The 27,930-nt window shown below is 36.7% G+C and overlaps 1 protein-coding gene across 2 annotated transcripts in view; it reads left to right on the top strand.

The window, feature by feature from the left end:
• The window catches only part of LOC111152205 (adhesion G protein-coupled receptor G7), a 67,779-nt gene that overhangs the window by 23,094 nt on the left and 16,755 nt on the right, over positions 1-27,930 (top strand). For both annotated transcript variants that reach the window (XM_022510603.1, XM_022510600.1), the window contains exons 4-13: positions 1,463-1,575; positions 3,737-3,886; positions 4,375-4,481; positions 10,627-10,766; positions 10,879-10,986; positions 16,369-16,529; positions 17,259-17,414; positions 21,845-21,957; positions 26,019-26,365; positions 27,040-27,130. In XM_022510603.1, the coding sequence (XP_022366311.1) occupies positions 1,463-1,575; positions 3,737-3,886; positions 4,375-4,481; positions 10,627-10,766; positions 10,879-10,986; positions 16,369-16,529; positions 17,259-17,414; positions 21,845-21,957; positions 26,019-26,365; positions 27,040-27,130 (1,486 nt within the window). The remainder of the gene's footprint in view (positions 1-1,462; positions 1,576-3,736; positions 3,887-4,374; positions 4,482-10,626; positions 10,767-10,878; positions 10,987-16,368; positions 16,530-17,258; positions 17,415-21,844; positions 21,958-26,018; positions 26,366-27,039; positions 27,131-27,930) is intronic.

The raw sequence follows: 27,930 nt of genomic DNA, 5'->3' as shown, positions 1-27,930 counted from the left end.
CTCCCTGCAGGATACCATGATTTCCTGCAGAACAGGATATCTCAATAATACTGCTAATTCTAGATCATTCGTGAAAACGTTTGATAGATCTTCTGTCAGTAATAACCCTGGGGGAGAATTTCACTTTTTATTTAGAGATTTATTTTTGTGTATGTCAAACGCTCTTTGAAACACTTACTTACAGGTATTGGTCTTTCCCATTGTGTTTCTTTATCTTATTTATTCTAAGAGATTATGTAGACTAGTATTTCATTTGCAGAATTCAAATTTCCTTGGCCCATATATAAAAACAGGCCTACTCCAATATTCATGATCCTGTTCTTTACATAGGTTCTTCTAGCCTCTTGATTAAAAGCTCAGAAGGTAAAAGGCAGCAGGGATTCATATTATTGGTACTTACTTCTTACACTGTATGGTGTGTCTATGGATACCTGTTGTCTTAATTTTTCATGTTTCTATACCTTATTTCATTAAAATTTATAAGAGATATAGCTACAAAAAATAACTGTGTGCTACCAAATCAGGAATAGTTAAAAAATATCAGTAATATATTCATTAAGGGGCATCACATTTGTTTGATACAGATTATGTTTTTGGCTCTTAAGCATTAGTCACAGGAAGATACTGAGGTAGGTTGGCTCAGTGATAATTACAGGATATAAACTCAATGATTCAAAAAGTTTTTATTGAGAGTCAACCAGATATCAGATAAGTGCTACAATAAAATAGAACTCTTTGCCTTTCAGGTGTTACTCAGATTTGGATAAAGAAGGATCAATATATAATTTAATATCTAGTAGCAATTTTTCATATTATTTCTGATCTTTCAGCCCTCGTCACATCTAAATCAAAGCCTTATGCCTCTAGTTGTTGGAAGGCACACCTTCCTTGTAGACTTCAAAGGTCGGAAATAGTTGAATGGTCTTTTGAATTTCAGATTAAAAATCAAGACAAAGGACATCTGCCTAAAACTGTCCTGTAATGACTGCTTGATTCACTTCCCATTGCTATATATTAAACCATCCCAAATTTTGTGGCTCCAATGAATAATTATTTAGATTTTTCATAGTTCTGTAGGTTGATGGACTGCCGGAATGTCCAAGACATCCTTACTCACTTGGCACTTTGGTGCTGGCTGGACTGACTCTGTTCTCTTCCGCATAGCCTCTCATCCTCCCATAGATCAGAGCTGCCTCCTCCTACAATAGTCTTGAGACAGTGTTCCAAGAGAGCAAAGGCTGAAACTTCAAGTCTTCTTGAGGCCCAAGTTCTGGAACTCTCACAGAACATTCTGTTGGTCAGGGCAAGTTTATGTCCAGCCCAGATCCAGAAAATGGAGGAACAGACTCCACTCCTTGGTGGGAGGAGCAGCACAATCCCACCGAGAAGGGGATGTGTACAGGAGCTAGTAGCCGTCTTTGCAAATGCTGTCTTTTTTTTTTTTTTCTTCTTTTTACCAAAGAGGGCAATCCGAGAGCAACCCGGCTGTGCAATATTACTATGTATGGAGAGATAAAATTAGAAAATGTGACAATAGGAAATTGCAATCAAACTCTGGAAGCCCTGGAAGATCAGGTATGCCATGTGCTTGGCAGTTGGAAAAGTTCCGATTCTGTGTGAAGTCTCTGTTCTTTGGTTACCTAATGGTCAAATCAATGCTTTTAAAACTCTCAAATTAGAAATAACAAAAGTTTTTTTTTTGAAGTTGACATCTGTTTGTGAAAAAGGACTTTTGGACCTGTTGGTTCAGCACATTTTAGCAAATGATAATCTATAACACATTTTAAATGGCCTCATCTTTTTAGAGCAGTGAAGTTCTGACTGAAAATAGATCACTGACATTTGAGACCATAAGGAAGGTATTTGGTTGGTTAACTGAATCACAATAAAGAGAAAAAAACAACCACCGTCAGAGATCTTTTGAGACAGGAAAACCTAAAACCTAATACCAGTCTTAGGGATGTATCCATGAGCCGGTGAAGTGGGAAATATATATGACTAGATATTTTTTCATGCAGATTAAATTATTTTGACCCAGTGTATAGCTAAATGCAAATGCATGGAATTACTAATATCTGAGGCCAAGAAGGGGGAGAAAAGGAAACTTAAAGTAGTCCTTTTAAGTGCAGGGCATGTTAAATATATTATATATATTTAATATATATATATATATATTATATATATTAAATATATTTAGTCCTTATAGAACCTCAGTTATTCTCATAGATAATTAGAGTGATTACTGAGCCACATACTGTGTACTAAATACTGTGCTAACATTTTACCTATGTTATATTTAATTCTTATAACTATATAGATAGATATTAATGTACCTATTTTAGAGATGAGGAAACTATCTCTGACACATGCAGTGAACCACAGCCAAAGAGTGATGGAGTTACTTTTTATTTTAAAGCCCACATTGTATCACTCTGGCTCTCCAGTTGTAGATGGGCAGGGTTAGCGGTAGAGCGGGGGTTAGGAGTGGAGTGTGGAGATAGCTGCCAACTGCCTAGTTTGTGCCAATTACACAGACTGGGGGAAAGACGTCATGTTCTGGAGTCTGACTAGCCAGTTTTTTGCTGTCAGCTCTGACACTTGTAAGCTGTGTGAACTTCTTTACTTCTCCACACCTTTAAAGAAGGATGAGAATGCCCCACTCACAGTATTGTTTTGTATTAAATGGGAGAGCTCTTATAAAACATCCAGCAAAGTGCCTAGCACAGAGCAGGGACCTAGCTATTGAATGAGAGCTTTTGTTGTTTCTGTCTGTTGTTTGAACATTGTTTTCAACCCTCCCCTAAGTGTGAATGGCCTGTGACCTTGGTTTGATTTTTGAAATAATTTTTGAAATAATGCTGCCATCTAGTGAAAAACTAAGCCACATGCACACACGTTAACCCCTGGTTCTCCTAAAGATGTTTTAGCCTCACAACACCAGAGCTAGGGGGCCAGTTGGTATCCAGAGATATGGTCAAGGTCAGTGTTTCCCAATCTGTGCTGAAAAGCTAGTTTTAAAAATTTCCAACCCCTTGCAGACTGATAATTTTAAAAAATGTAATAATAATGAATTCCTAGGAAAATAGGATGAGAAAAAGATATATAAAATACAAATCATTTTTTCCCCTCTTTATAAAAAAGTTTTGAATTATTTATTTATTATTGACATGTAGTTGACCCACAGTGTTACATTAGTTTCAGGTGTACAACATAGTAATTAGAACAAGTCCATGTGTTATGCTATGCTCATGCAATTGTAGCTACCATCCAAATATAAGTCCCTGAAAAAAATCATTAGATTCAACAACATACAATTGTTGTGTAAGTTTCTGACCAGTTACAGTCAGTTTCTGAGCTTATCTCCCTGTGAAACTTGTAACAAACAAACAAACAAATAAACCCTGTTTTGAAACCTGTAACAAACAGTTACTGTTTTGAAACCTGTAACAAACAGTTACTGTTTGTCACAGGGTTCATGGATCCCACCTTGAGTGGCATTGATCTACCCAAGACAGTCTTAGTTAATGAATCTTGGCAGATAGTAAAGGCTGGAAAAGCCACCAGCCTGCATGAACTTTGTCTTTTGCCCGAGGAGAGAAGCAAACATGAAAAACTGAGTAGATGCAGGAGACTGAGGGTCAGCTAAATTCCAGTTTATTCACCTGCAATTGCTTGCAAAATGCTTAGACATAGTCCTATAAACGTAGGTTTTTTTTGTTTTTTTTTTTTTTAACAGATAGGCAATATCTCAACACAGTCTCTGAATATTTCTAATGAAGCGCGGATCTTAACATCTGATGTCAATCGAATAACTCCTGAGGGCGTCATTTCTGCCACTAAAGTGGTCGGGGAGATCTTTAACCCAGAGAGAAACGCTACACTTGAGGTAAAACTCACAAGGTGTTTAAAAAGAGGGAGGGGAAGGAAAAAAAAAAAAACAGACACAGAAAGAAAGACAAAACGAGAAATCGCTTTACTTAGTTCAATAGTGAGTATAATAGTTACACTAAGTATTATGGGCTGTAATGTTTCTGCAGTCAGAGCCCTGCAGGCTTATTTTGTTTCTGCTTCTCTGTATCTAAGCATCTGTTTTTGTGTTCTTGGGGGTGGGATCGAGGTTCTGTGAAAGACCTTGCGGGGAGGCCAAATTCAGAAACATAAGCTTCCTGACCGACTGAATTTAAAATTTCCCCATGCCTTATCTTTATTCTCTCTGCCTTCTGAAACTAAACCTTCAAGTTTGAAAAATACTTGCCTCTCGATGACCATACTAATGGTGCCTCTTGATACCGTAGTAGTGCATGATAATAATGGTGAGGAGAATATATGATCTATGTCTTCTATGATGATCGTTTGCTGCCTTCTTCTTGGCAGGCAAAAGAAATTGCGGTAACCACAGTGAGTCAACTTCTAGATGCCGGGGAAGGTGTTTTTCAGGAAGCTGCTGCAGCTGGTACTGATGATGTCAACACCTTTGCAATGTAAGCGCAATTCCTGTTGGGAAGGAAAACCTTTCAAAGTGCTATCCAGTTTCCTAGGTTAAAACATGAGGAATGGTGTCTTTAGTTCTCTCCTGGCTGTGCTAACTGGCTGAGTCCTCTGGAAGGCAGACTGAAGCCTTGACTTTCCGCCTGATTTTCATTTACTAGACAGTGTTATATGTTAACTCCTGGCTCCTGGGGTGACCATGATCTGGGAGATAGAGACCAGCTGGGATGATTTAGATGAGAACTTACTTTCCTAGCCTTCATTTGGCATGGCCAGGGGTCAGCCTGCATGCACAAAAGGAGCTCAATGTACAGAGCTAAAAATAATAGAATAACTTTGCAGGACATGTTGCCTGCTCCCTACACACAACTCAGCTAACCCCAAGATCCTGGTGTATCTGGGTAAAAGCTTTCTTTAGCTTTCCCAAGGCTACATTGAAGAAAAAAAAAATCCAACTCTACCTGCTTTCTCTCTTTTTGATTCCTATGTTTCTGCATACTTTTGGTTGTATATTTATAATAAAACATACGTACCTTATTATAGAGGTCCCTTATTAGGACTCATTGTGTTTTTATTTTATATATAGTTTTCTTGATTTTTAAAAAAAAATTAAGTCAATCTGTATGCTCATTATAGAAAAATTAGAAAATATATAGATGAGCAAAATTTTAAAAAATTGTCCCACCTTTTAAAAAAAATTTTATTTATTTTTTAAATTTCTTTTCAGTGTTCCAGAATTCATTGTTTATGCACCACACCCAGTGCTCCATGCAATATGTGCCCTCCTTAATACCCACCACCAGGCTCATCCAACCTCCCACCCCCCTGCCCTCTAAAACTCTCAGTTTGTTTCTCAGAGTCCACAGTCTCTCATGGTTCGTCTCCCCCTCCAGTTTCCCCCAACTCACTTCTCCTCTCCTTCTCCCCATGTCCTCCGTGTTATTCCTTGTGCTCCACAAGTAAATGAAACCATATGATAATTGACTCTCTCTGCTTGTCTTATTTCACTCAGCATAATCTCTTCCAGTCCCGTCTGGATACAAAAGTTGGGTATTCATCCTTTCTGGTGGAGGCATAATATTCCATTGTATGTATGGACCGTATCTTTATCCATTCATTTGCTGAAGGGCATCTTGGTTCTTTCCACAGTTTAGCGACTGTGGCCATTGCTGCTATGAACATTGGGGTACAGATGGCCCTTCTGTTCACTATATCTGTATCTTTGGGGTAAATACCCAGTAGTGCAATTGCAGGATCATAGGGAAGCGCTCTTTTTAATTTCTAGTTGGTGCAGCCACTTTGGAAAACAGTGTTGAGATTCCTTAAGAAAAATAGAGCTTCTCTATGTCCCACCTTTATTAACCTATTGATATATATTCTTCCAGATTTTTTTCTCTGTGTGTGTGTTTGTGTCACATTACATACTCTACTGATTTATAGCTAGTTTTTGTCACTTAGTAATAACTTATGAACATCTTTTCAATATAAATACCTATAGATATACATCATAAATTTTAGATACTGAGTGAACTTCTATCTAAGCAATTGCTGTTGAAGGACATTTAGATTGCTTCAAGACTTTTCATATTTTGAGCAATGGACATTCTTATACATAATCTCTGTTTGCCTGGCCCATTATTTTTTTTTTTTAGGAGAAATTCCTAGAAGTAGTTCTCAGTTTTCTAACTTTTATAGTGTTGAGCCCTCAAAGTTTTTGAAAAAGTACAAAAGCATGAAATGGATAAGGACATTCAAAAAATTATAATTCTGAGAGATGGCGGTAGAGGTTGTTGTTTCAATAGTTTAACTGGTATTTTATGGCTTCAAATTTCAATAGGAGTCTGGGCCCTTCTCACTGGGAGTGTGGAGACTCCCATTTTTCTTGTAGTTGGAGAGGGAGGTGGCCGTGGGATTCAGAGTCTCTGTTCAGTGAACATGGAGCTTGAGAGTGGGAGTGGGCTCCCTTCAACCTGGAGGCTCTGTGTTTGCAGTTTTGCAAGTAGGAGATTTGGCTGAGAAAATCACACATCATGATACAGAGGAAAATATTGTCCTGATAATAAGCAATTACAAATTTTACTGGCTTAAGGGATATGGAGAAAAACTTGATTCTGTGTGATTGATCCAAATGGCTTCAAAGGAGGTGATTAGAGAGTGAATAGAAATTATATTATATTTTATCTTATTTAATAAAAATTTTCAATTTGGGACACACTGAAATATGAAATGTTACAACTGCACTCATAGTAATTCCTCCCACTCTGGATTTCTAGTCTGCTTACTTCTCTAATCCTGGCCTGGCAGTTGACTCTCCCAGGTGATCTTAAGCAGAGCCCTCCTGGACTTGGAGCCTTATTCACTTAGATAAGGCTGTCCCCTCATACTTGAGCCCTCAGATCAGGTCACCAAGCTCTTAGTACGCCTCTGGAACTGCCCACAGAGGTCATGCTAACTGCCCGCAGAGGTCATGCTATCACTCTTGTCTCCCTGGAGAAGAAAATTAATTGCTGCCCTGGGGAAATCTTCCTTCCCCAACTCTGTCTCCTGAACCTGGGCCTACCTGCAGGCTGTCTCCTGACAGACCCTGGGCCTTTGTTGTCTATCTCACTTTGGCTTCTCCCTTCTTTCCTTCACAATTTCCTCTTTGCATTCTTAAGCTACTGGACTCCCCTTCTCCACTCATGGGGAGAAGTGGACAGTGTGAGAGTAAAACAGGATGGTGATAGGGAGGAAAAAACCTGCCCAGCTCCAGCTGGCTCAAGTCATAGTGAAATTCTCTGGCATCCATTCATCCATTCTCTTGGTCTGAGCTGGGAGGAGCCCTGGGCAAGGTCTCTGCTGTTAAGGGCATCCTACTACAGTCAGTGAATCTAAGACTTCCTTTCACCATTTTGACTACTTGTTGTGAAGACTGAGCTATCACCCTGTAACTTTGCTGTCAAATTCAGGGCTCGTAATTGTCCATCTTTACCTATCCTTGGGAATGCAAAACTGCTTCCCCTAACACTGACCATCTTGTATATTTATGTTTCATATTTCTATTTGTATTTTTGTTCCAGCCAGCCTTCTTTGGTTAAAAGATGCCTGGTTAAATTATCTTGACAAGAGATAGATTGCAAAGAGCCTTATGGAATCTCATGGGAACCTAAAAACAGTATCATAACATGGCAGGCTTTTATGGATTCTGGAGTAGGGAGATGGAAGGACATCCAAGGCAGCTTTGAAGGTCCCTAGAGAGGAGTTTGTGGGCCTTCCATCCAGGATAATATAGTGGTTGTGGCCACAGCCTTTGGAGTCAGACAGTCTTGGGTTCAGATCTTAGCATTGCTATTTAGTAGGTACATGATTTTGGCTAAATTCATTTCTCTTGGAAGAGCCTCAGATTCTTCAGTATAATAAAGGAGTAACTTTGAGACTCACTTCAGTAGGATTCTTGTGAGGCTCAACTGAGTTAATATATGTAAATCACTAGCAGAATACCTGACTTTCATATAGTTAGTCTTGAAAAGAAATGTTAGCAGTTGGTCTTTATAATTAATATGACTCAATAAACATGTATGTTTCATCTTTACTTCTATTTTGTTCTCTCATAAATTAACCCTGTTTATGACATTGGGGAGCTATAATTAAAAAGAAAATCTTTTCTCAGTCCAGAAATGCTCTCCACAAAGATAGTGGAAAAAGAAAACACTTTTTATTGCATAAGCACTAAACCAGAATGTGATGTGTATCACAGGCAAACACTAAGAGATTGCAGAGAGAAATCTCACCTCTTTATACAGCCAAGCAGATATAATCTATTACATATATGTTTTCAGGTAATCAATAACTAGTCCTCAGTTAAGAGAACTTGACAACACTGTCACACATAGTTCATCTTAAATTAACCCAGTACTTGAGGTGGCCATCTGTGTTAGCTAACTGACTTTATCCAGAGGAAGAACAAACTTCTCATATCTTTATGACAAGAGGTAGCCTTGCAACTTGGACCAGGGTACCCACCCACTAAAATCAGGCTCCTAGCCCCACAGGAACTGGGAAATAGAGAAACTAACTCCCTTGATGTTCACATTTTAAAGGGATGGCTTCCATGTCCTTGAGAGAGACATTCCTAGATCATAAAGTGGACAATTTTTTTTAAGGTAGGAAAGCAAGTTTATTCAATGATGTATTTACTGAGCCCTTAATGTGCCAGGCACTATTTTATGTGCTGGGAATACATTCTGTTGATTAAAGACATACAAAAATCCTTGTCTTCAATTGTACTTACACTCCAGAGAAAGGATAAGAGACAATAAACATAATAAGTAAATTACGTAAGAAGTTAGAAGGTGATAAGCACCATGAAAAAATTCAAAAGAATTTACTTACATATTTTTTTCTTTTTAAAAAACTTATTTATTTGACAGAGAGAGAGAGAGAGAAAGAGAGAGAGCATACAAGCAAGGGGAGCGGCAGGCAGAGGGAGAGGGAGAAGCAGACTCCCCACTGAGCAGAGAGCCCAATGAGGGACCCAAACCCAGAACCCTGGGATCATGACCTGAGCAGAAGGCAGACACTTAACCTACTGAGCCACCCAGGCATCCCATCTTTTATTCTCAACAGGAAAAATTAAGCATTTTATTTTAAACTTGTATTTGTTCTTAAAATGACAGAATGACCTCTCTGGTCCCCTCTATATCATGACTTTCCTGATATAACTATGGCACTAACTTGAAAATTCCTGAATGAAAAGAATCTGATTGCTTCTTCCAAGAATTTATGCTGGTCAATGGCCAACCTCTGCACTGGGTACTCTGAAGCAGGCACTCATCTCTAATTGAATCAGTTATGGCAAGGGCAGGGAAGAATCATATGGAAGGAAAAAATGGCCTTGAAAGTGGCTGTGGCTAGAGCAGCCCTATAAAAGTGGTTGTGAACCCTGCAGTCACTCCCAAATATCTAGTATGTCCTTCCCTTTAGCCTTCCAATGCCTGAGGGAGTGCCTTTTGGTATCTCCAGTGTTTCATAGAGTATGACCTCTTAGTTGGTGCTCAGCAGATATTGTTTTGTTGACAAACATATGAAATATGTTCTTAGAAGATTAGAATTCTGTTAGGTATTCTTTCTGTCGAAAGCAGCTCTGGAATATGATTGTTATTTATTAAGTGGGAAATATATAGTGTGAATTGCTAAAAATTCAGAAAATGGTGTTATGAAAGGAAAACATTCAAAACAGACAAGCCAACTCAAATGGTTTCCATATAAATGATTATCATATTCTCTTTATAAAAGCAATCTTCAATTATTTTAAAATTTGTCTCTTTATTATGTCAGTTGGGAAAAGTGAAAAATACTTTAGTGGCCAAAATAAAGATTTAGAATATGGAACAACTACATTTTAATGAAATCTCCTCACTTCTGGGAAAACTTGATTGAATCAGTTATCTTAGCTATAGAGATTTTGTTTGATCAGGTGCAGAAATAATGCAAATACTTCTTGTAGGAAACAAGGAAAAGAAAAGGTCTTATGACTTTTCTTTGTAGAACACCAAACTGACAGGCTCTCCCACTCCATCCCACTTTCCAACTAATCTGCCTTCAAAGTTATCCAAAGTAGAAAAGAACATTGTGGAAACCTGCAATGTAGAGATAATAACCGAGGCAGTGAGCTCAGAGCTCTATTCTTGCATGGTTCCAAATGAATTGTTGCCTCTTGAACAAACAACTGACAGGAAATGGTTTAGATCCCAAGGGGTTTGGGTGAGAGGAGAGAGTTGAATAAGGGGAAATTGGTTCTCATCCTTGGAGAAACAAGAAGCACATATCTGGCCAATGACGGATAGCAACATCATCCTTTATGTGAAAGAGAAGCACAATAGAGACTATTTCTGTGGGGAAATTTGTCATTCTTGAGTTCCAGCTTTCTGGCATCTATATATACAGTATCCTTCAGTCCATCAGAACTTTAGAAAAAAACATATATACAACAAAGCAAGACTCTGGTGAAGAACATAAATTATTTTAAGTGGATCGTATCAATGTTGTGATCATGTGAGTTCTGTGGTTATGCCTTTCTACTGGAATGAGGGAGAGAACACAAACCTTTTTATGACAAATCTCTAGAACGTTTATATTGTTATATTTTATCCTATACAGGCTTGTTAAGCAAATGGAAATTTATTCCACGTCTTTGGGTAACAAGACAGTGGTGGAGCCCAATGTGGCAGTACAGTCTGTAGATTTGTCTTCAGAAAGCACTGGGCATTCCACAAGTGTTCGCTTCTCTGTGAAGAAAGGTGAGTTGTTTGTCTCATGTACTTATCGTAGCAGACAGCATTCTGCTATCAACCATGAATAATGCTCTAAGAAAATGTAGACTTTTAAAACTCTACTTTTTTCCTCTGACAGGATCTAGTGATTCTCTCATTCCTGGTTCCACAGTTGTGGAGAGAGATGTGGAAGCCCTTAATCCAAATGGGCAGACTGAACTTCAAATCCTGCTCAATACCTCAACAAGTAGGTCTCAGACTTTGTTACATTAAAAAGTACACTCAAATTGGGGGCACCTGGGTGGCTGAATCGGTAAGCATCTAACTTCCGGCTCATGCCATGACCTCGGCTGGGATTGAGCTCCCCATGTGCATCTCCCCACTCAGCAGGGAGCCTGCTTCTTCCTCTGCCCCTTCCCCCACTCATGCCCACTGCATGCTCTCTCTCTGAAATAAATAAAATCTTAAAATTATGGTAATCTCAACTCTATTATTCTAGATGATAGAGATGAATTTCTTCTTCTCCCCCCCTCCCCTTTCAAAAACCTTTGGAGCAGAATTGAAATGCTCTGGTCATGGACACAAGTCTGTTTTCTAAGAAAAATCTAGCTAATACAAGCCAATTTTACACTTAAAAATACATTTAAAAATTTCAGTCATAAACTTTGCTCATATTTACTCTTGGCATGGCACTTGCAGGCTCAGATTCATCCTCTGGACCTGCCTTGGGATATTTTATATGATTGGCACAGTCATCATCTTGTAGCAACAGATATTAGTTATCTCCACTAATATGGTGCTCACCGTGGGCTCCCTGTATCTTGCATATAGCCCTTCAGAAAATGTTGTGTCTAACTTGAAATGTTTGTAATTTTTGAAGTCTAAAATAATGATTATTTTGACAATAATAATAAAGCAAGCAAGTGCACACATTTACTTTTATTCTCTCCCAAATACAAAAAAAATCCAATGTATGGCGCTGGGTGGCCAGTTGGTTAAGCATCTGACTCTTGATTTCAGCTCAGGTCATGATCTCAGTGTTGTGAAATCAAGCCCTGCGTCTGGCTCTGTGCTCAGTAAGGAGTCTGCTTGAGATTCTCTCTCTCCCTCTCCCTTTGCCCCCCCTCCTCTAAAAAGAATAAAACTTAAAAAGCGCTCCAATTAGAAAGTGCATATTTTAGAATTCATAATAGCTCCGATAAAGAAGAAGGGGTATTATTCATGGATCTGGCGTGCTGTGAAATTTTGCTCCCATTTGCTTTGGCTACATGCTTTGTGAAGGTAGAGACCAAATCTAAGTTTGTTGTTTTTTTTTTTTAAATATTTCATGCATATAGAAAAGTATAGATGTATGTAGCACCTGTGTGCCCACAGGTAGAGCAAGGTAAACAGAAGTCAAATTTTGCTATTTGCTTCAGACCTCTTAAAAAAAAAAAGAGGATATTACAGGTCCATGTCCTAATTTTTTCCCATCCCTCCCTCTCAGAACTTATATCTTTCTTAAGTTGGTATGTTTCATTTTTATGATTGCCTTTAGACTTTTGCTACATGTTTTTATATCCATACATAAAATATTCTATTTTGTGGGTTTTATATATTTACCTAAGTGGTATCATGGTGCATGGAACTTGTTTTTTTTAAACTACACATCACTTTTGGGAGATTTATTCATACGTTATAAGCTTATTAACTTTTGTCTATCTGATAAACATGTTACAAGTATTGTTCCTTGTTTGTTTGTTACTTTGTCTATCTGATAAATATGTTACAAATATTGTTATATTCCTTTGGCAGCTTGGAAATTCAATGATACGTTAGACTTTTTTCTTCCTTTATTTGTACACCTTTTCATGTATTTATTAGACATTCTGATTTTCTACTCTGCGACTTGCCTATTTGAACATTATGATCATTTCTCTATTGAATTGTTTGTCTTTCTCTTATTGGTCATTAGAAGTTCTTGTATTCTGGATACTAATTCTTTATTGGTTATAAAGTTGCAAATATCTTTCCTCCAGTCTGTAGCTTTCTTTTGCTTGGCTTTTTACATCTTTTGTCGCACCCAAGTTTTAATTTATAGGGTAGTCCACTGTATCAGTATTTTCCTCTATAATCGGTAATTTTTAAAAAAAGATTTTATTTATTTATTTGACAGAGAGAGAGAGATCACAAGTAGGTAGAGAGGCTGGCAGAGAGAGAGGAGGAAGCAGGCTCCCTGCTGAGAAGAGAGCCCGATGTGGGGCTCAGTCCCAGAACCCTGAGATCATGACCTGAGCGGAAGGCAGAGGCTTAACCCACCGAGTCACCCAGGCACCCCTATAATTGGTACTTTATAAGAGAAATCCTTCCCTATGTTTAAGTCACAACGATAGTCTCCCATATTTTCTTCTGCATGTTTTTAGTGTTTGTGTATGCATTTAGGTCTTCAGTGAACCTAGAGTTTATATGTTTAGTGAAAGATAGGGATCTAACTTCTTATTCCTTATAAGTTATCAATCTTTTCAAATGGGCTAAAACACACTGTTAAGAGATAGAGACTCAGATTAGACTAAAAGGGACTTTTTAAAAAAATTTATTTATTTGACAGAGAGAGACACAAGCAGGGGAAGTGGGCGAGGGAGAGGCAGGCTCCCCACTGAGCAGGGAGCCTGATGTAGAACTTGATCTCAGGACACTGGTATAATGACCTGAGCCAAACGTAGATGCTTAACCCACTGAGCCACTCAGACACCTCTGAAAGGGACATATTTTATACGATTTTTAGAAATTAAAGCTCCAAATTATCTGTATTTTAATTCTTTTTTCTCCTAGAAAGACATCATTTGACATATATAAACAAAAGTTGTTGGAAATATAGGGGCACACTGACAAACCATTCTTCTAAGTAAAGATTTTAGTGCAACTATCCCAGAAATTAAAGAGCAAGGAGACAAAAAAAATTAATGGACTTGACCTTTATATACACTTAAGTGTGTGTCTAATTTTGTTTGTAGGCCAAAAAGAGATAATAAAAATTCTTTCACATAGCCATCAGGTCCTTCAAAAATTGACCATCTATTCATTAGTCACTACATGGTCATTTGCTACTGACCATGTACAAAAGCTTATGCATTTTGTAAAATAAAAGTTACGTAAGACATAGTTCCTGACCACAATGCAATAAAACTAGAAAGTATCACAAAAGAATAGCCAAAGTTTTGTCCCAGTTAGAAATTAAGAATAAATGTTGTTAGAAAGGAAACTAAAGTGTACATTACAAAGTACTTGGAAATTAATGGCAATGAGAATACCACATATCAACACCTATGGGATGTGGACAAAGAATTCTTCAAATTCTTCCCTATGTTAAAGTCATAATGATAGTCTCATATATTTTCTTCTGCATGTTTTTAGTTTTTAAAGTAAATTATTTAAAGTAGATTATTTAAATTTTTTAAAAAAATATATGTGCTTTAATAAATTTATTACAAAATAAATGAAATTGTTAAAAAATGAACTGAGCATTCAACTAAAGAATAATAAAAATAAAGTGAATGTAAAGAAGCTAAAAAGAAATAATAAATGTGATGGAGAAACTTAATAAAAATAGAAATTAACAAATGCTAGGCTTGATCAACAAAAAACCCCCATCATTTCCATGAAAAGACTAATAAAATAGTCAAGATTCTAATAAATTTGATTACAAAAAGGGAGAGAGTGAAAGAATATAAATCAATGTCAAGAAGGTATATCTAGAAATTTGAAGATTTAACAAAAATTAAAATGGTAAATAGAATTTTTTTCTGATGAATCTTTATCTCTAGATGAAAGTGATTATTTTTTAATAAATGACCAAAATATTGTAGGAATGAGGAGAGGGGTAAGAAGGTACTTTCATTTTTTAACCTCTATATTTCTACGGATTTGACTTTTATTTATTTATTTGTTTGTTTATTTTTTTTAAAGATTTATTTATTTATTTGAGAGAGAGAACACACGCGTATGTGTGTATGTGTGCACATGCATGAGCAAGGGAGGGGCAGAGGGACAGGGAGAGAGAGACACTCAAGCAGACTCTCTGCTGAACATGGAGCCTGACATGGGGCTCTGTCTCATGACTCTGAGATTGACCTGAGCCAAAGTCAAGAGTCCGGTACTTAATCAGCTGAGCCACCCAGGACTCGACTTTTACATCAAGCATGTCCTTCTTTTATTTAAAAAACGACAGCAAAAAACAAACAAACAAACACACAAAAAAAAACTCCACCCACAATAATAATGAAAAGAAGCTTTGCTGCAAATTTCAGGCTAACTTTGTCATCTAGTGTCCAGAAGGAATAATTTGGCAAGTCCAATGTGCCATGAGAACGCTCCGTAAACCAATGTCTTTATTTCCAGGCAGAGGCTAGAATGTGGCTGTCTGGGAGGATGGTCGGAACTGTCAAAGCATTGTCTGCCTATCTTGCCACTGTTTCAGTTTTCTTGATATCACTTGTAAACGCAGAGTTTAAAAAATTAATTGAGTTCAAACCTGTAATTGTTATAGTTGCTTTTGTCTTAAATATGACCAGCAGTTGGGTAAAGCGTTAGGGGCATTCCTTAGGTCTTCTGTTTGACAACCACCATGGCTGCCTCCATGTAAAACCCTCTGCTGTGGCCATGTTTTTCTAGGATATCCGAGGAACAGCCGACCACTTTTTCCCAGGGTCCTGAAGAAATATGTCACAATAGTCTCCCAGCCTTGGGAAAAATCCATGATCATCATGAAGTAGCAAAGACCAGTGGTTCAGGAGATAATGGAAAGTATCTCCCTTGAAACAGTCCCTGATATGCACTATGTGAACTCCTGGCTCTGTGACCGAATAGACTGGCTTCTGCTCAGTACCTTGTTTTTTTTTTTTTTTTTTTTTTTTTTAAGATTTTATTTATTTGACAGACAGAGATCACAATTAGGCAGAGAGGCAGGCAGAGAGAGAGAAGGAGGAAGCAGGCTCCCTGCTGAGCAGAGAGCCCGATGCGGGGCTCGATCCCAGGACTCCAGGATCATGACCTGAGCCGAAGGCAGAGGCTTTAACCCACTGAGCCACCCAGGCGCCCCTGCTCAGTACCTTGTAATAGGAAACAGGTCTCATAACACTTTCCTAGGCACTGCCAACCCGGTATTCACTATTTACTTTTTGCTCTTTCTTGTCTGATGTCTTATTGGTGGACAGTTGGGTAGTGGTGGGTGGAAAACCACACGGCCTTGGGCTACCTGAATGTCATATTCACTGTTTCACTGCATAGAAAGCAAGATGTTCAAAAAAACAAGAAAAGAAAAGAAAAAAGAAAAGAAAGCAAGATGTTTATTTTATACATGAAATCCTTATAATTCTTCCTTGAGATGAATTAGGCAGAAATTTTTGTAGCCATTTAGAAGGTAAGGAGTCTGAACCTCTGGAAAAAATTAATGTGAGTAGAATGGCCAGGCACAGGTTATACATGTTAATTAAGTAAATATTAGGCTAGCAAACCATTTTTACTGTACTTTACTCAAACAGTAAGCAGTCATGCGGTTGAATAATGACATGGGACTTTGTTTTTTGTTGCCCTAGGGTTCATTTGTTTCATTTGTTGATTTTTTGTTTATTTGTTTGTTTTGGTCTCACAGGTAACACAACGGCATGTGGCTTTGTAGTGTATCAAAACAACAAGCTTTTCCAATCAAAAACTTTTAATACTAAATCAGATTTTAGTCAAAAAATTATCTCAGGCAGTACTAATGAAAATAACAGTCAGGGAGCTTCCGTTGACATTGTCTTTAATCCAAAGGTGAGTTTTTCCACTAACAACAACAACAAAATAATTCAGGCCACTTTTGATTACAAAAGGGGGGTTGGTTGGGCAAAAGAAATCCACAGGAGAACTCTTTATATTTATGTAAATTTTTATTTAAATTCCAGTTTGTTAACAAACAGTGTAATATTTGTTTTAGGCATATAACATATTGATTTAACAGAAAAATTTTTTTAAGAATTCTTTGAAGATATTCATTTAAATATCCATGTTTTTTTTTTAAATTTTTAAAATTTATTTTCAGCGTAACAGTATTCATTGTTTTTGCACCACACCCAGTGCTGCATGCAATCCATGTCCTCTCCAATACCCACCACCTGGTTCCCCCAACCTCCCACCCCCCGCCCCGTCAAACCCCTCAGATTGTTTTTCAGAGTCCATAGTCTCTCATGGTTCACCTCCCCTTCCAATTTCCCTCAACTCCCTTCTCCTCTCTAACTCCCCTTGTCCTCCATGCTATTTGTTATGCTCCACAAATAAGTGAAACCATTAAATATCCATGTTTTTTGGTCAGGCTAGCTAAATGCAAAATCAGCTAATTTGAATTTTACATCCTTCCCTCCCCCCCAATCTCTAATGAAGATGTTGTACTTAGTACCTACCTAATTGATTTCTCATACACTTATATTATCTTAGATTATCCTATTTTTTAACTTGATTCAGCATTTTAAAGAGATCAGTTGCAATTGTCTTTTCAATTTACAGTATAACCAAAAAGAATTCCAGCTCCATTCCTATGCTTGTGTCTATTGGAATCTTTCAACAAAGGATTGGGACACACGTGGGTGTTACAAAAATGGGAACGCTGATGACTTCTTGTACTGTCACTGCAACCATACTACTAATTTTGCTGTGTTAATGGTAAGGATGTACACAGTAGTCTCTTTCCAGACACAAATTTCCCTTATACATAATTCTGGCATGTGCTAATTGGAGATGATTTTGGGGCTTAGTTTGCATAGATATTCAATCTAGATTAAATGAATAAGCAGGGAATGGAGGGATAAGACTAAAAAAGGAAGTGCTGGTAACAGCAAGGAAATAGAGCTTCCTGCAGTATGGTCTCAGGGTGGATGAGGTCAGTACCGTGTATTTAATAATGAGAAGGGAGCCCATGTGCAAAGAAGAGCTGATAGACTCCATTCAACTAACTCACATGTTGTGAAGCTTGAAGTTGTTATATCCAGAGGTAAGACTGTATGGCTATGTGTTGGGTACGGGTTCAGTACATACTCAATTATGGATGGGCAGTTGAAACCTGTTACCCAAAGCTTTTTCCATTGGAATAATCTATGTTGCTAAGTTTATGCTGGAAGATAAAAGAGGAATAGCTCTTGAATTCATCCAATTTGTCCCATAGTTCCTTTATGTATTCCTTATATCTTAAATTTTTTTAAATTTGAGTATAGTTGACACACAATGTTGCATTAGTTTCAGGTGTACAACATAGTGATTTCTCAAGTTTCTACATTAGGCTATGCTCACCACAAGTGTAGCTACCATCTGTCACCATGCAATGCTATTACAGTATCATTGACTATATTCCTTATGGTGTGCCTTTTATTCCTGTGGCTTATTTATTCCCAGAAGCTTGTATTTCCCACTCCCCTTCACACATTCCCTCTGGCAGCCATCAGTTTGTGCTCTGTATTTTCAGATCTGATTATGCTTTTTGTTCATTCATTTTTTTTTTTTTTTTAGCTTTCAGATACGAGTCAAATCATATGATATTTGTCTTTCTCAGTCCAACTTATTTCCCTTCACATATAATCTTCTAGGTCCATCATGTTGTTGCAAATGGCCCAAACTCATCCTTTTGATGGCTGCATAACATTCCATCACTTGTATCTACCACATCTTCCTTAGGCATTCATCTATCAATGTATTCCTTACATCTTTTTTTAGAGGGGGAAGGGCAAAGGGAGAGGGAGAGAGAGGGAATCTTAAGCAGGTTCCATGTTCAGCATGGATCTCATGACCCCGATATCATGACCTGAGCCAAAATCAAATAAGCCACCCAGGCGTTCCTCCTTATACCTTTTGACTACAAAGCTACTCTGTACAAATAACTGATAACACTTAGTTCTGGTGTGTAGCTATAAGTGCACCTCTGAAAGTTTTTGGGCCGGCTCTTTGAAGAGAAGGACCTGTTTGTTCTGTTTCCAGAAATCTATTATTCTTATAAATCCAAAAGTGTTAGTTTTTATACTTGATGGAATGATTTTATATGCAGTAGAATGGGGAGGGATGTAGTATCTTACACTTATTAATATTGTGAATCTTCCTGAGAAAAGCAGGTGTTTTCATTCCCTAGGAGCTGTGAGGTAGCCATCTTTGGGAAGCCAATTGAGATCAGAACATACTGATACAACATATAATAACAAATTATAGAAACTTGTGGGGTTTTTGTTTTGTTTTGTTTTGTTTTGTTTTTGAGAGGGGATAGGGCAGGCAGAGGAAGAGGGAGAGAGACAGAATCTTAAGCAGGAACAGGCTCCATGCCCAGTGTGGAGCCCAACACAGGGCCTGAACTCACAACCCTGAGATCATGATCTGAGCCAAAATCAAATGTTGGATGCTTAACCAACTGAGCCACCAGGTGCGCCAATATAGAACCATGGTTTATAAATTTTTTTTCCTTCCTTCCTTCCTTTTTTCCTTCCTTCCTATCATTTATTTCCTTTTCTTACTTTTAATGCACTGGATTTAACTTCCAGTACAAATTTTTGTTGTTGTTGTTTCAAGTTTTTGTTTATATTCTAGTTAGTTAACACATAGAATAATATTGGTTTCAGGAGTAGAATTTAATGACTCATCACTTACATATAATACCCATGCTCATCACAAGTGTTGTCCTTAATACCCATCAACCATCTAGCCCATCCTTCACCCCTCCATCAAGCCTCAGTTTGTTCTCTATAGTTAAGAGTCTCTTATAGTTTGCCTCCCTCTCATTTTTTTCCTTCCCCTATTTTCAACTGTTTTGTTTCTCAAATCCACATATGAGTGAAATCCTATGGTATGTCTTTCTCTGACTTATTTAGCTTAGTATAATACACTCTAGCTCTATCCACATTGTTGCATGTGGCAAAATTTTATTCCTTTTGATGGCTGAGTAATATTCCATTATGTATATACACCATTTAATTCTTTATCCATTCATCAGTGGATGAACATTTGGGCTCTTACAATAATTTGGCTATTGTTGATAATGTTGCTATAAACATCAGTGTGTGTGCCCCTTTGAATCACTATATTTGTATCCTTTGGAGTAAATACCTAGTAGTGCAATTGTTGGATGGTAGGGTAGTTGTATTTTTAACTTTTCAAGGAAACTCCATACTGTTTTCCAGAGTGTTTGCACCAGTTTGCATTCCCACCAGCACTGTAAGAGAGTTCTCCTTTCTCCACATCTTTGCCAACAACTCTTATTTCCTGTGTTGTTAATTTTAGCCATTCTGACAAGTGTGAGGTTATACTTTTCTTATTTTAATGATCAAAGCCTTTCTTAATTGATTCTGATTATTTTCTAACATATTACAGAGAGATCTGCTTTTTTTTTTTTAAGATTTTATTTCTTTATTTGAGAGGTAGAGAGCAAGCATGAGGAGTGGGCAGGGCAGAGGGAGAAACAGACTCCCACTGAATGCAGAGCCCAATATGGGGCTTGATCCCAGGATCCTGGGATCATGACCTGAGCCAAAGGCAGATGCTTCACAGGCTGAACTACCCAGGTGCCGCCAGAGATCTGCTTTCTTAATAAGAAAATAATAAAGATAAAATTTTAATTTTTTTGATATCTTAAAGATCTTTAGCATCATCCACTAGCTGTGTAAAGCTTGGGTTGCTATATATATTAAATGATACAGACTACATTGTCATAGTTATTTTTCTTCCTTCCTGAGGTCAAACTTTCAGCTGTTTCTTCTCATTAATATCTGAGTCTGCCTCAGTGCCTACATTTGTAATTAGTTTTGGGTTGCCAAATTTTTTAAAAGGCTGATTAGGATTGTATATAAAGTAGGAGCAGATAGGCTCTAAACAAATAGATGATTTCTAAGGTCTGATGATCTATATATATTCTATGATTTTTTGGTATTTACTCAATATAGTGTACACAGGAAGTAATGTGAAATCTTTGTTTTTAAAATGAAATTTGTTTTATTTTTGTTTTCTTCCTATAAAAGCAGTACATACTTATTGCATAAGGTATGAAAGTTTATCTATTAAACAGAAACATACTAATATGGAAAAACATTTATAACATCTTGAATTAACATGGCAATTCAAATTAAAATATGTTAACAAACTGCTATATATTTGTACAAGAGACATAGGTAATATTTGTAGATATATTATAAAAAAGATCACCTCTGGAGAAGAGATAGGATTTTAAGAGATAGGGTGGTATGATATGGGGGTAAGAGAAAACTATGGGCTTTTTTTAATGCTTCTATATTACTTTCATGTTATATAAATATTACTTTCTAATTTTTTAAATTGTTAAAGACAGGCAAGAAATAATATATATCCTACTCAATGGCCACGATTATTACCTCACCAGATTTCTAAGAGTACATACTCACATGCAGTATACTTATCTATGAATATATACTTGGCATAGATACATTAGACAAAAATGAGATCTCCTTTTAAAAAAATATTACAGGATCATATAAACATCTTTCCATGTCTAAAAAATATTTCTGCAACTTTATTTTTAGTGCATTAGCTTACATATGCAGATTTCCTCTTAGATTATAATTACACATAAAAATAATGTAAGGGATAAATGAAATAACTTCAGCCAACTTAAATCTAATCCAAACAACTTTGATTTTAGACATTGAGGAGAAGTATATATGTTTTCCCTAACTGACAGATAACTGTTCTCAACACTGCTTCATATAGACTGCTTAGAGATAAGGGGTTCATTTATTTTCTTTTAAAACTTCTCAAGTTTTATAAAAAGATGTATCTGGGGGTGCCTGGGTGGCTTAGTGGGTTAAGCCTCTGCCTTCGGCTCGGGTCATGATCTCAGGGTCCTGGGATCGAGCCCCGCATCGGGCTCTCTGCTCAGCAGGGAGCCTGCTTCCCCTCTCTCTCTGCCTGCCTCTCTGCCTACTTGTGATCTCTCTTTGTCAAATAAATAAATAAATAAAATCTTTAAAAAAAAAAAAGATGTATCTGGCAACTATCTGGTATTTTGACCAATGTAACTTTTTATGATGACTTTCATAGACATTTCAGGAATGGTTATTTACAAATATAAGTCTTAACTTATTTTCCAGAGTTTCAAAAAGAACTATAAATATCCTGAATCACTAAACATACTATCCAGCGTTGGATGTGCCCTGTCCATTACTGGTCTGGTTCTCACAATTATATTTCAGATTGCCACCAGGTAAGAAAGGATGCATGCTCTTCTTATGAGAGAAATTGCTATCCTGATATTATGTCCTCTGCACATATTCTCATCAGAATACAGTCTTTTGGAACTACAAGGGAAATCAGATTTAGTTCCACAAGCTCCTTTTATAGAAGAGGACACTCAGTTCCGGAGAAGCTAAGAAATACATACAAATAAATATATAATTAAAACTGTGGCAAGTGCCTTGAAGAAAAATTGCACACCATGTAATTATAAGCTTCTCGTGTAAAACTAGTATGGTCCCAAAGCTCATTAATGCTATAATTCCTTTGTGTTGAACAGAACCATATGTACCAATTTGTGTTTGCCAAAGAATAAAACATTGCTAAATAGCAAGTTTTTGAAAATTCAACTAGTTTAAAATATATATTAAGTTTTCAAATGGTGAAACTTTAAAAAAGTCTTTGAATTCCATAGTTCAAAAAAATCTAATTAAAAAATTACATATAAACACATATTTCCTTCCTCCTTGACCTCCTCACTAAAGGAGCACTTGTGTGTTTTTTTCATTTTATATTTTAAGAATATATAAATATAAGCTTGTTATTTTTTAGTTTACTTGTGTCCAACTATTCTCCCCCTCACTGTGAAAACTGATGAGGACAGTAACCTTTTCTGATTTTGTTATTGCTGTTGTTGTTTGTTTTGATCACTGTATCCCCAGGACTGAGTACAGTGTTGGGCCCATAGTGGAGGGATATCTGTGGAGTAAGTGGGTCTATTGTGCATTCCTACCTGGTTTTCTTCTTAAACTCAAGATGTCTCAAGGTGAACTCATCTTTCCTTCAGAATTGTTTCTCCCTACCAAATTCCTTTATAAATGTTTTCTCAGGTGTGTAAATTCAGAGTTTATTTTAAAGGCATTGCTATTTAAAAATCTTTCCTGAAGTTTTATTTAAAAAATTAAGAACTGGCAGAAAAGTCGAGAGAACACTGAACAATCATATACCCTTCACCTAGATTCATTAAATTATTAATATTTTGCTTTATCTCTCTTTCTACTCTGTCCTGAAATTTTGAAAGTAAGTTGTAGGCATCCTGACTGTCATGTCTAAATTCTTCAAGTATTTCCTAAGAACAGGGGTATTCTCCTCTATAGTATAATACCATTCCTCACTCAGGAAATTCAGCTCAAGCAATTTACCATTTTTACCACTAATTTAATATTACTGTGTTAATATATATCCTATATTAAAATTTTTCCAGTTGTCCCAATAATGTTCATTATAGCTGGGTTTTTTTCCTCCAATTCATTCAGTTTTCATGTCTCTTTAGTGTCATTTAGCCTAAAATAATTCCTCTGATTTTTGTGTATTTTGGTCTTTTAGGACATTAAATCTTTTGAGATGCTCAGGTCAGTTATGTTGTAAAATAGAATATTCTAAGTTTAGGCTTTGTCTGAAATGTTACTCATAATTAGATACAGATTAAATATTTTTGATGAGAATACTAAATCATTAAGTCTTTTTCAGTGTGATAGAGCAAGAAGCACGTAATGTCAGTTTGTCCCATTATTGGTTCTATTACGTTTGGTCTCTTGTTTACAGTAGTGTCTACTGGAGTTTTACACACTAAAGGTTCACATTTTTCCTTTTGTAAGTAATAGATAATCTGTGGGATGAAACCTTATGATTGTGTGACTGTCCTGTTCCTCAATTCTTACTCAACGGTTTCAGTGTCCACCAGTTGTCCTTACTGGAATATATTACTACACTGATGGCTGAAAATGATGATTTTTCTTATCTATTATTCTTTCTACATTTAGTCACTGTATTCCTTTGTAAAGAAGTGTACTCTTCACTGTAATCAGAGGGAATCTTTCTTCATGTTGTTTCAGCATGTCCCTATTAGCCTATTTATTTCAGATACAGCAAGATGACCCAAGCACATTTTTTACTTTCTCTGCCTCATACTTAGAATCAGCTTTTTGTTCAAAGAGCCAGAATTCCATTTGATTCTTCTTCTTTACCTATCATACTTAATGAGTCTCTTGTCATTCATTTTAAGTTTTTATACTGAATGCTAACTATGGACCAAGCACCATGTGCAAATCAAGCACCATGATTATGAATGAGACAAGTAAGCTCCATCTCTCCTGGTATTTACATTCCAGGGGGAAGACTGATGTTATGCAAATATATACAGCATTAAGTATATAATTACAAATTATATTTGTAATTTAATTTTTAAATTTATTTTAATTTAAATTAAATTTATTTTATTTATTTAAATAATTAATTTAAGTTAAATTTAAATCTTTAAATTTAAAGAGCACTTGGTTCCACACCCAGAAATTACCTCTTCAAATGAAGGAACAGTGTCCAAGCAAGTTTTATATTAACTAGTTCATTCAAAACATCTTGACCATTTTACTATCAGCAAGTTATTTCCTAAAGTATGGTCCTCAAGATACCAATCCTTGGGAGGTAGTCCATGGAAAAATGGTTATGAAATGTCTTACAGAAGACACATGTGAAATTTTGTTGAGTGTAAGCTTTTCAGAGAAATAGTAATCATCAGTCTGCTCAAAATATCTTTAGTAGCAGCAATAGACCATGACACAAATTTTAAATATTTTTACTTAATTTAAAATGTTTATGGAAGCCTTACTCTTTAAATGTAATGTAAGCTAAATATTATACCATTTTGTTTTAAACTTATAAGGTAGTTTAAAATTATATTTGGCTTTATTGTTTTAAAATCCATACTTGATTTTTTTTATTTAAAATACTTCTTAAAATGCAAGAGACTTTCTCTACCTTTGAACATGGATTCATCTACTAATATGCAATAGTTTCCTATTTTGAAATGTAAAAAAATCCATTTAGAGCCTTTCTGTATATAGCCTTTGTATATGTTTGTAAATCTGGAGGAGAACCTATTGTCTATTGTGGTAGAATAAACTGTCCTAAAGGTTAGTGGCTTAAAATATTAATTTCTTATCTCTAACGATTCTGTGGCTTCACTGGGCTCAGCTGTATGGTTCTTCTGTTGGTCTCTCGTGGGTCTCCTGTGAGGCTTCAATCAAGTGGTGGGTAGAGTTGGACTCACTTGGATATCTTGGATGCTGGGACATCTGGGTCTTTCTCCATCTCCACATCATCCCAGAGGACTGCTATGTGGTTTCTTTAGCAGGTTAGCTAAATGTTTTACCTGGTGGCTCAGAACTCCCAGGAGAACCAAGGGGAAAGCTTATTAATACTTTCATGGGAAAAGTGACTTTATGGGATCCTTCCTCTATTAAAAAAAGATTTAAAAACTTTGAAAGTTTTAAAACTTGTGTTTTACAACTGTACTGGTATAAAGGTGAACATATTAATATATGCTCCTATTTGTACTTTGACCTATAAAAGTTAATTCTTTCCCCTTTTTTTTTTCTTTTTTTAAGATTTTCTTTATTTATTTGAGAGAGAGCATGAGAGGAGAGAAGATTAGAGGGAGAAGCAGACTTCCCATGGAGCTGGGAGCCCAGCACAGGAATTGATTCTGGGACTCTGTGATCATGACCCGAACAAGAGGCAGTTGCCTAACCAACTGAGCCACCCAGGCACCCAATTCCCTTCTGGTTTTAAAAGGAGTTAAAACTTTGCTGTGGGTCATAAAAGTATCACTGGCCCCAGTAGTGCTTTATCTGCTGAATAAGTTCGCCCTAGTGGCCTGGTCTTTTGGTGCATTTCATTAGTTAGATGAAGTCACAGGCTGGCCCCAGGAGGGCCTACACAGGGTATGGATACCTGAAAGTAGCATTCTCTGGGGGTCCTCTCTGAAAACTAGCTGTCACCTTTGATTACAACACAGTTTGACAGAAGGATATATCAACCTGTTTTCTCTAACTCACCTCTTTGTGGAAATGCGACAACAGCGAGCTCTTCTGATGTACTTGGGAAGGTAGACTTACCAGCTGGACCACTGGGTTACAAGTTGGATTTCCATTGGATAATAATATTTCTGTGTCCTCTTACAGTTTCACTAGAGTTTATTTTTTGCGGCTGATTTGTTTATTTGTTTAATCATATATACTTCTTTGTTTTTAGGAACGTCAGAAAAACTTCAGTAACCTGGGTGTTGGTCAGTCTGTGTGTATCCATGTTGATTTTTAACCTCCTCTTTGTGTTTGGAATTGAAAACTCCAATAAGAACTTAAAGGAAAGTGATAGTGACACCAATAAGCCTGACTCTAACAGAAATGAAATGCTGACCCAAGACACTGTGTACATCCCGAATCCCAAGTGCACTGTGGTTGCCGCGTTGCTGCACTATTTCCTGTTGGTGACGTTTAGCTGGACTGGCCTCAGTGCTGCACAGCTCTATTTCCTTCTTATTAGGACCATGAGGCCTCTTCCTCAACGTTTCATTCTGTTCATCTCTTTAATCGGATGGGGTAAGCATTTGCCTTTCTGCTTACTCAGAAATTTAATTTTGTTGAAATAACCTAATTTCAACAACCTAATGGCACAAGGGGAGATGGAAATCCAGCAGTCACTAGGAGTGCGCCTTCTGCCTGGTTGCTTACACTCCTGGGAAGGAGGAAGAGGTGATCACGCAGCTGTCCTAGTCACATCCTAAGCTAACCTCGAGAAGTTAATTTCCTTTCACATCTCTATTAGTTTCATTTGAAATTTAGACCATATATGATTAACTTTCTAGCTACTTAAAAAAAAAGTTTCGAGAACATCAAGAGTGACTCTAACAAAAATAATTTGAAAAATTTATTGGGTTCCAGCAAAGAATTGTGTGAATGATATCTAATTTAAATTTATTCAAGGGAAAGAGGAATTAGGCAGTTTAAGAATGGAAATTGTGGTAAGAGTTACAAAGAAATCAGAAATGTGTAAGATTAGTAGGTATAGCCAAAAATAAAAGAAAGAGGCCAGCAGTTACCGAAAAATTATGTCCTCCATCCGCCCACATCTGTAGATCATTTGGTATGTTGGCTACAGTGGAAGAAGAGTACAGTCTTGAAAAGGGTCAGATGTGTAACTCATTAATGTTCTCCTATAATTAATTCCAGTCTTGAGTAAATTATTAATTCAATGGCTCTCTTTTACCACATAGGTGTCCCGGCTATAGTAGTGGTTGTAACAGTGGGAATTATTTTTTCTCAGAGCGGTTCACAATGGGAGTTAGATTACCGACAAGAAGAAATGTGAGTTTATATATATATTTTTAAATGTCCATTTATTTGATATAAGAGTGTAACTGTTCAGTGATATTGAGTCCAAGTGTCACTGTATGTATGTGTCCCACTTTATAAGTATCATAAGTATTTCAAATTCTCAAACAACACATTATATTTTAAATGTAGTGACATGAAAGTTTCCTAAGATAAATCCTTTTGTAAAGCTAGTTATTACCTTCTAAATTTATAACCTAAACTTTGTTAGATTTGTCTTCTTTTATTAAGGCTAAAAATCATAGGACACAATATGTGTGCTCCTTAGTAACCCTTTATCTTAGTTTTCTTATCTAGGAAATAGGAATAACAATGATAGTAATGTCCACTCTGAGGTCATGGTTAGGGTCAAGAAAGTGTGAAGATGTTTTATAATTTGAAGAGCACTATCTGTACTTATGACTGGTTTTATGTTGATATGATTAGAATGAATGTTTTATGATGATTTATCACACATAAAAAAATTCTCCCTGAGATTATAGTGTGAATAGTTGTTATTAATGGAAATACCCAACTGTATGGTGTTTGCTTTTTCTGTGAGGTAGGAGAGAAGAAATCTGAGCTGAGGGGTGCCTGGGTGGCTCAGTGGGCTAAGGGTCTGCCTTTGGCTCAGGTCATGATCTCAGAGTCCTGAGATCGAGCCCCACATTGGGCTTCCTGGCTCAGTGAGGAGTCTGTTTCTCCCCCACCCTCTGCTCTTCCCGCCTCCTTGTGCTCTCTCTCTCTCCCTCTTTCTCAGATAAATAAATAAAAGTCTTAAAAAAGAAAGAAGA

The sequence above is a fragment of the Enhydra lutris genome, unplaced genomic scaffold (genome assembly GCF_002288905.1).
Source record: "Enhydra lutris kenyoni isolate GAN:26980312 unplaced genomic scaffold, ASM228890v2 scaffoldscaffold2, whole genome shotgun sequence".
Classification (NCBI taxonomy): Eukaryota; Metazoa; Chordata; class Mammalia; order Carnivora; family Mustelidae; genus Enhydra; species Enhydra lutris.
This window is presented reverse-complemented; position numbering and strand designations above follow the sequence as displayed.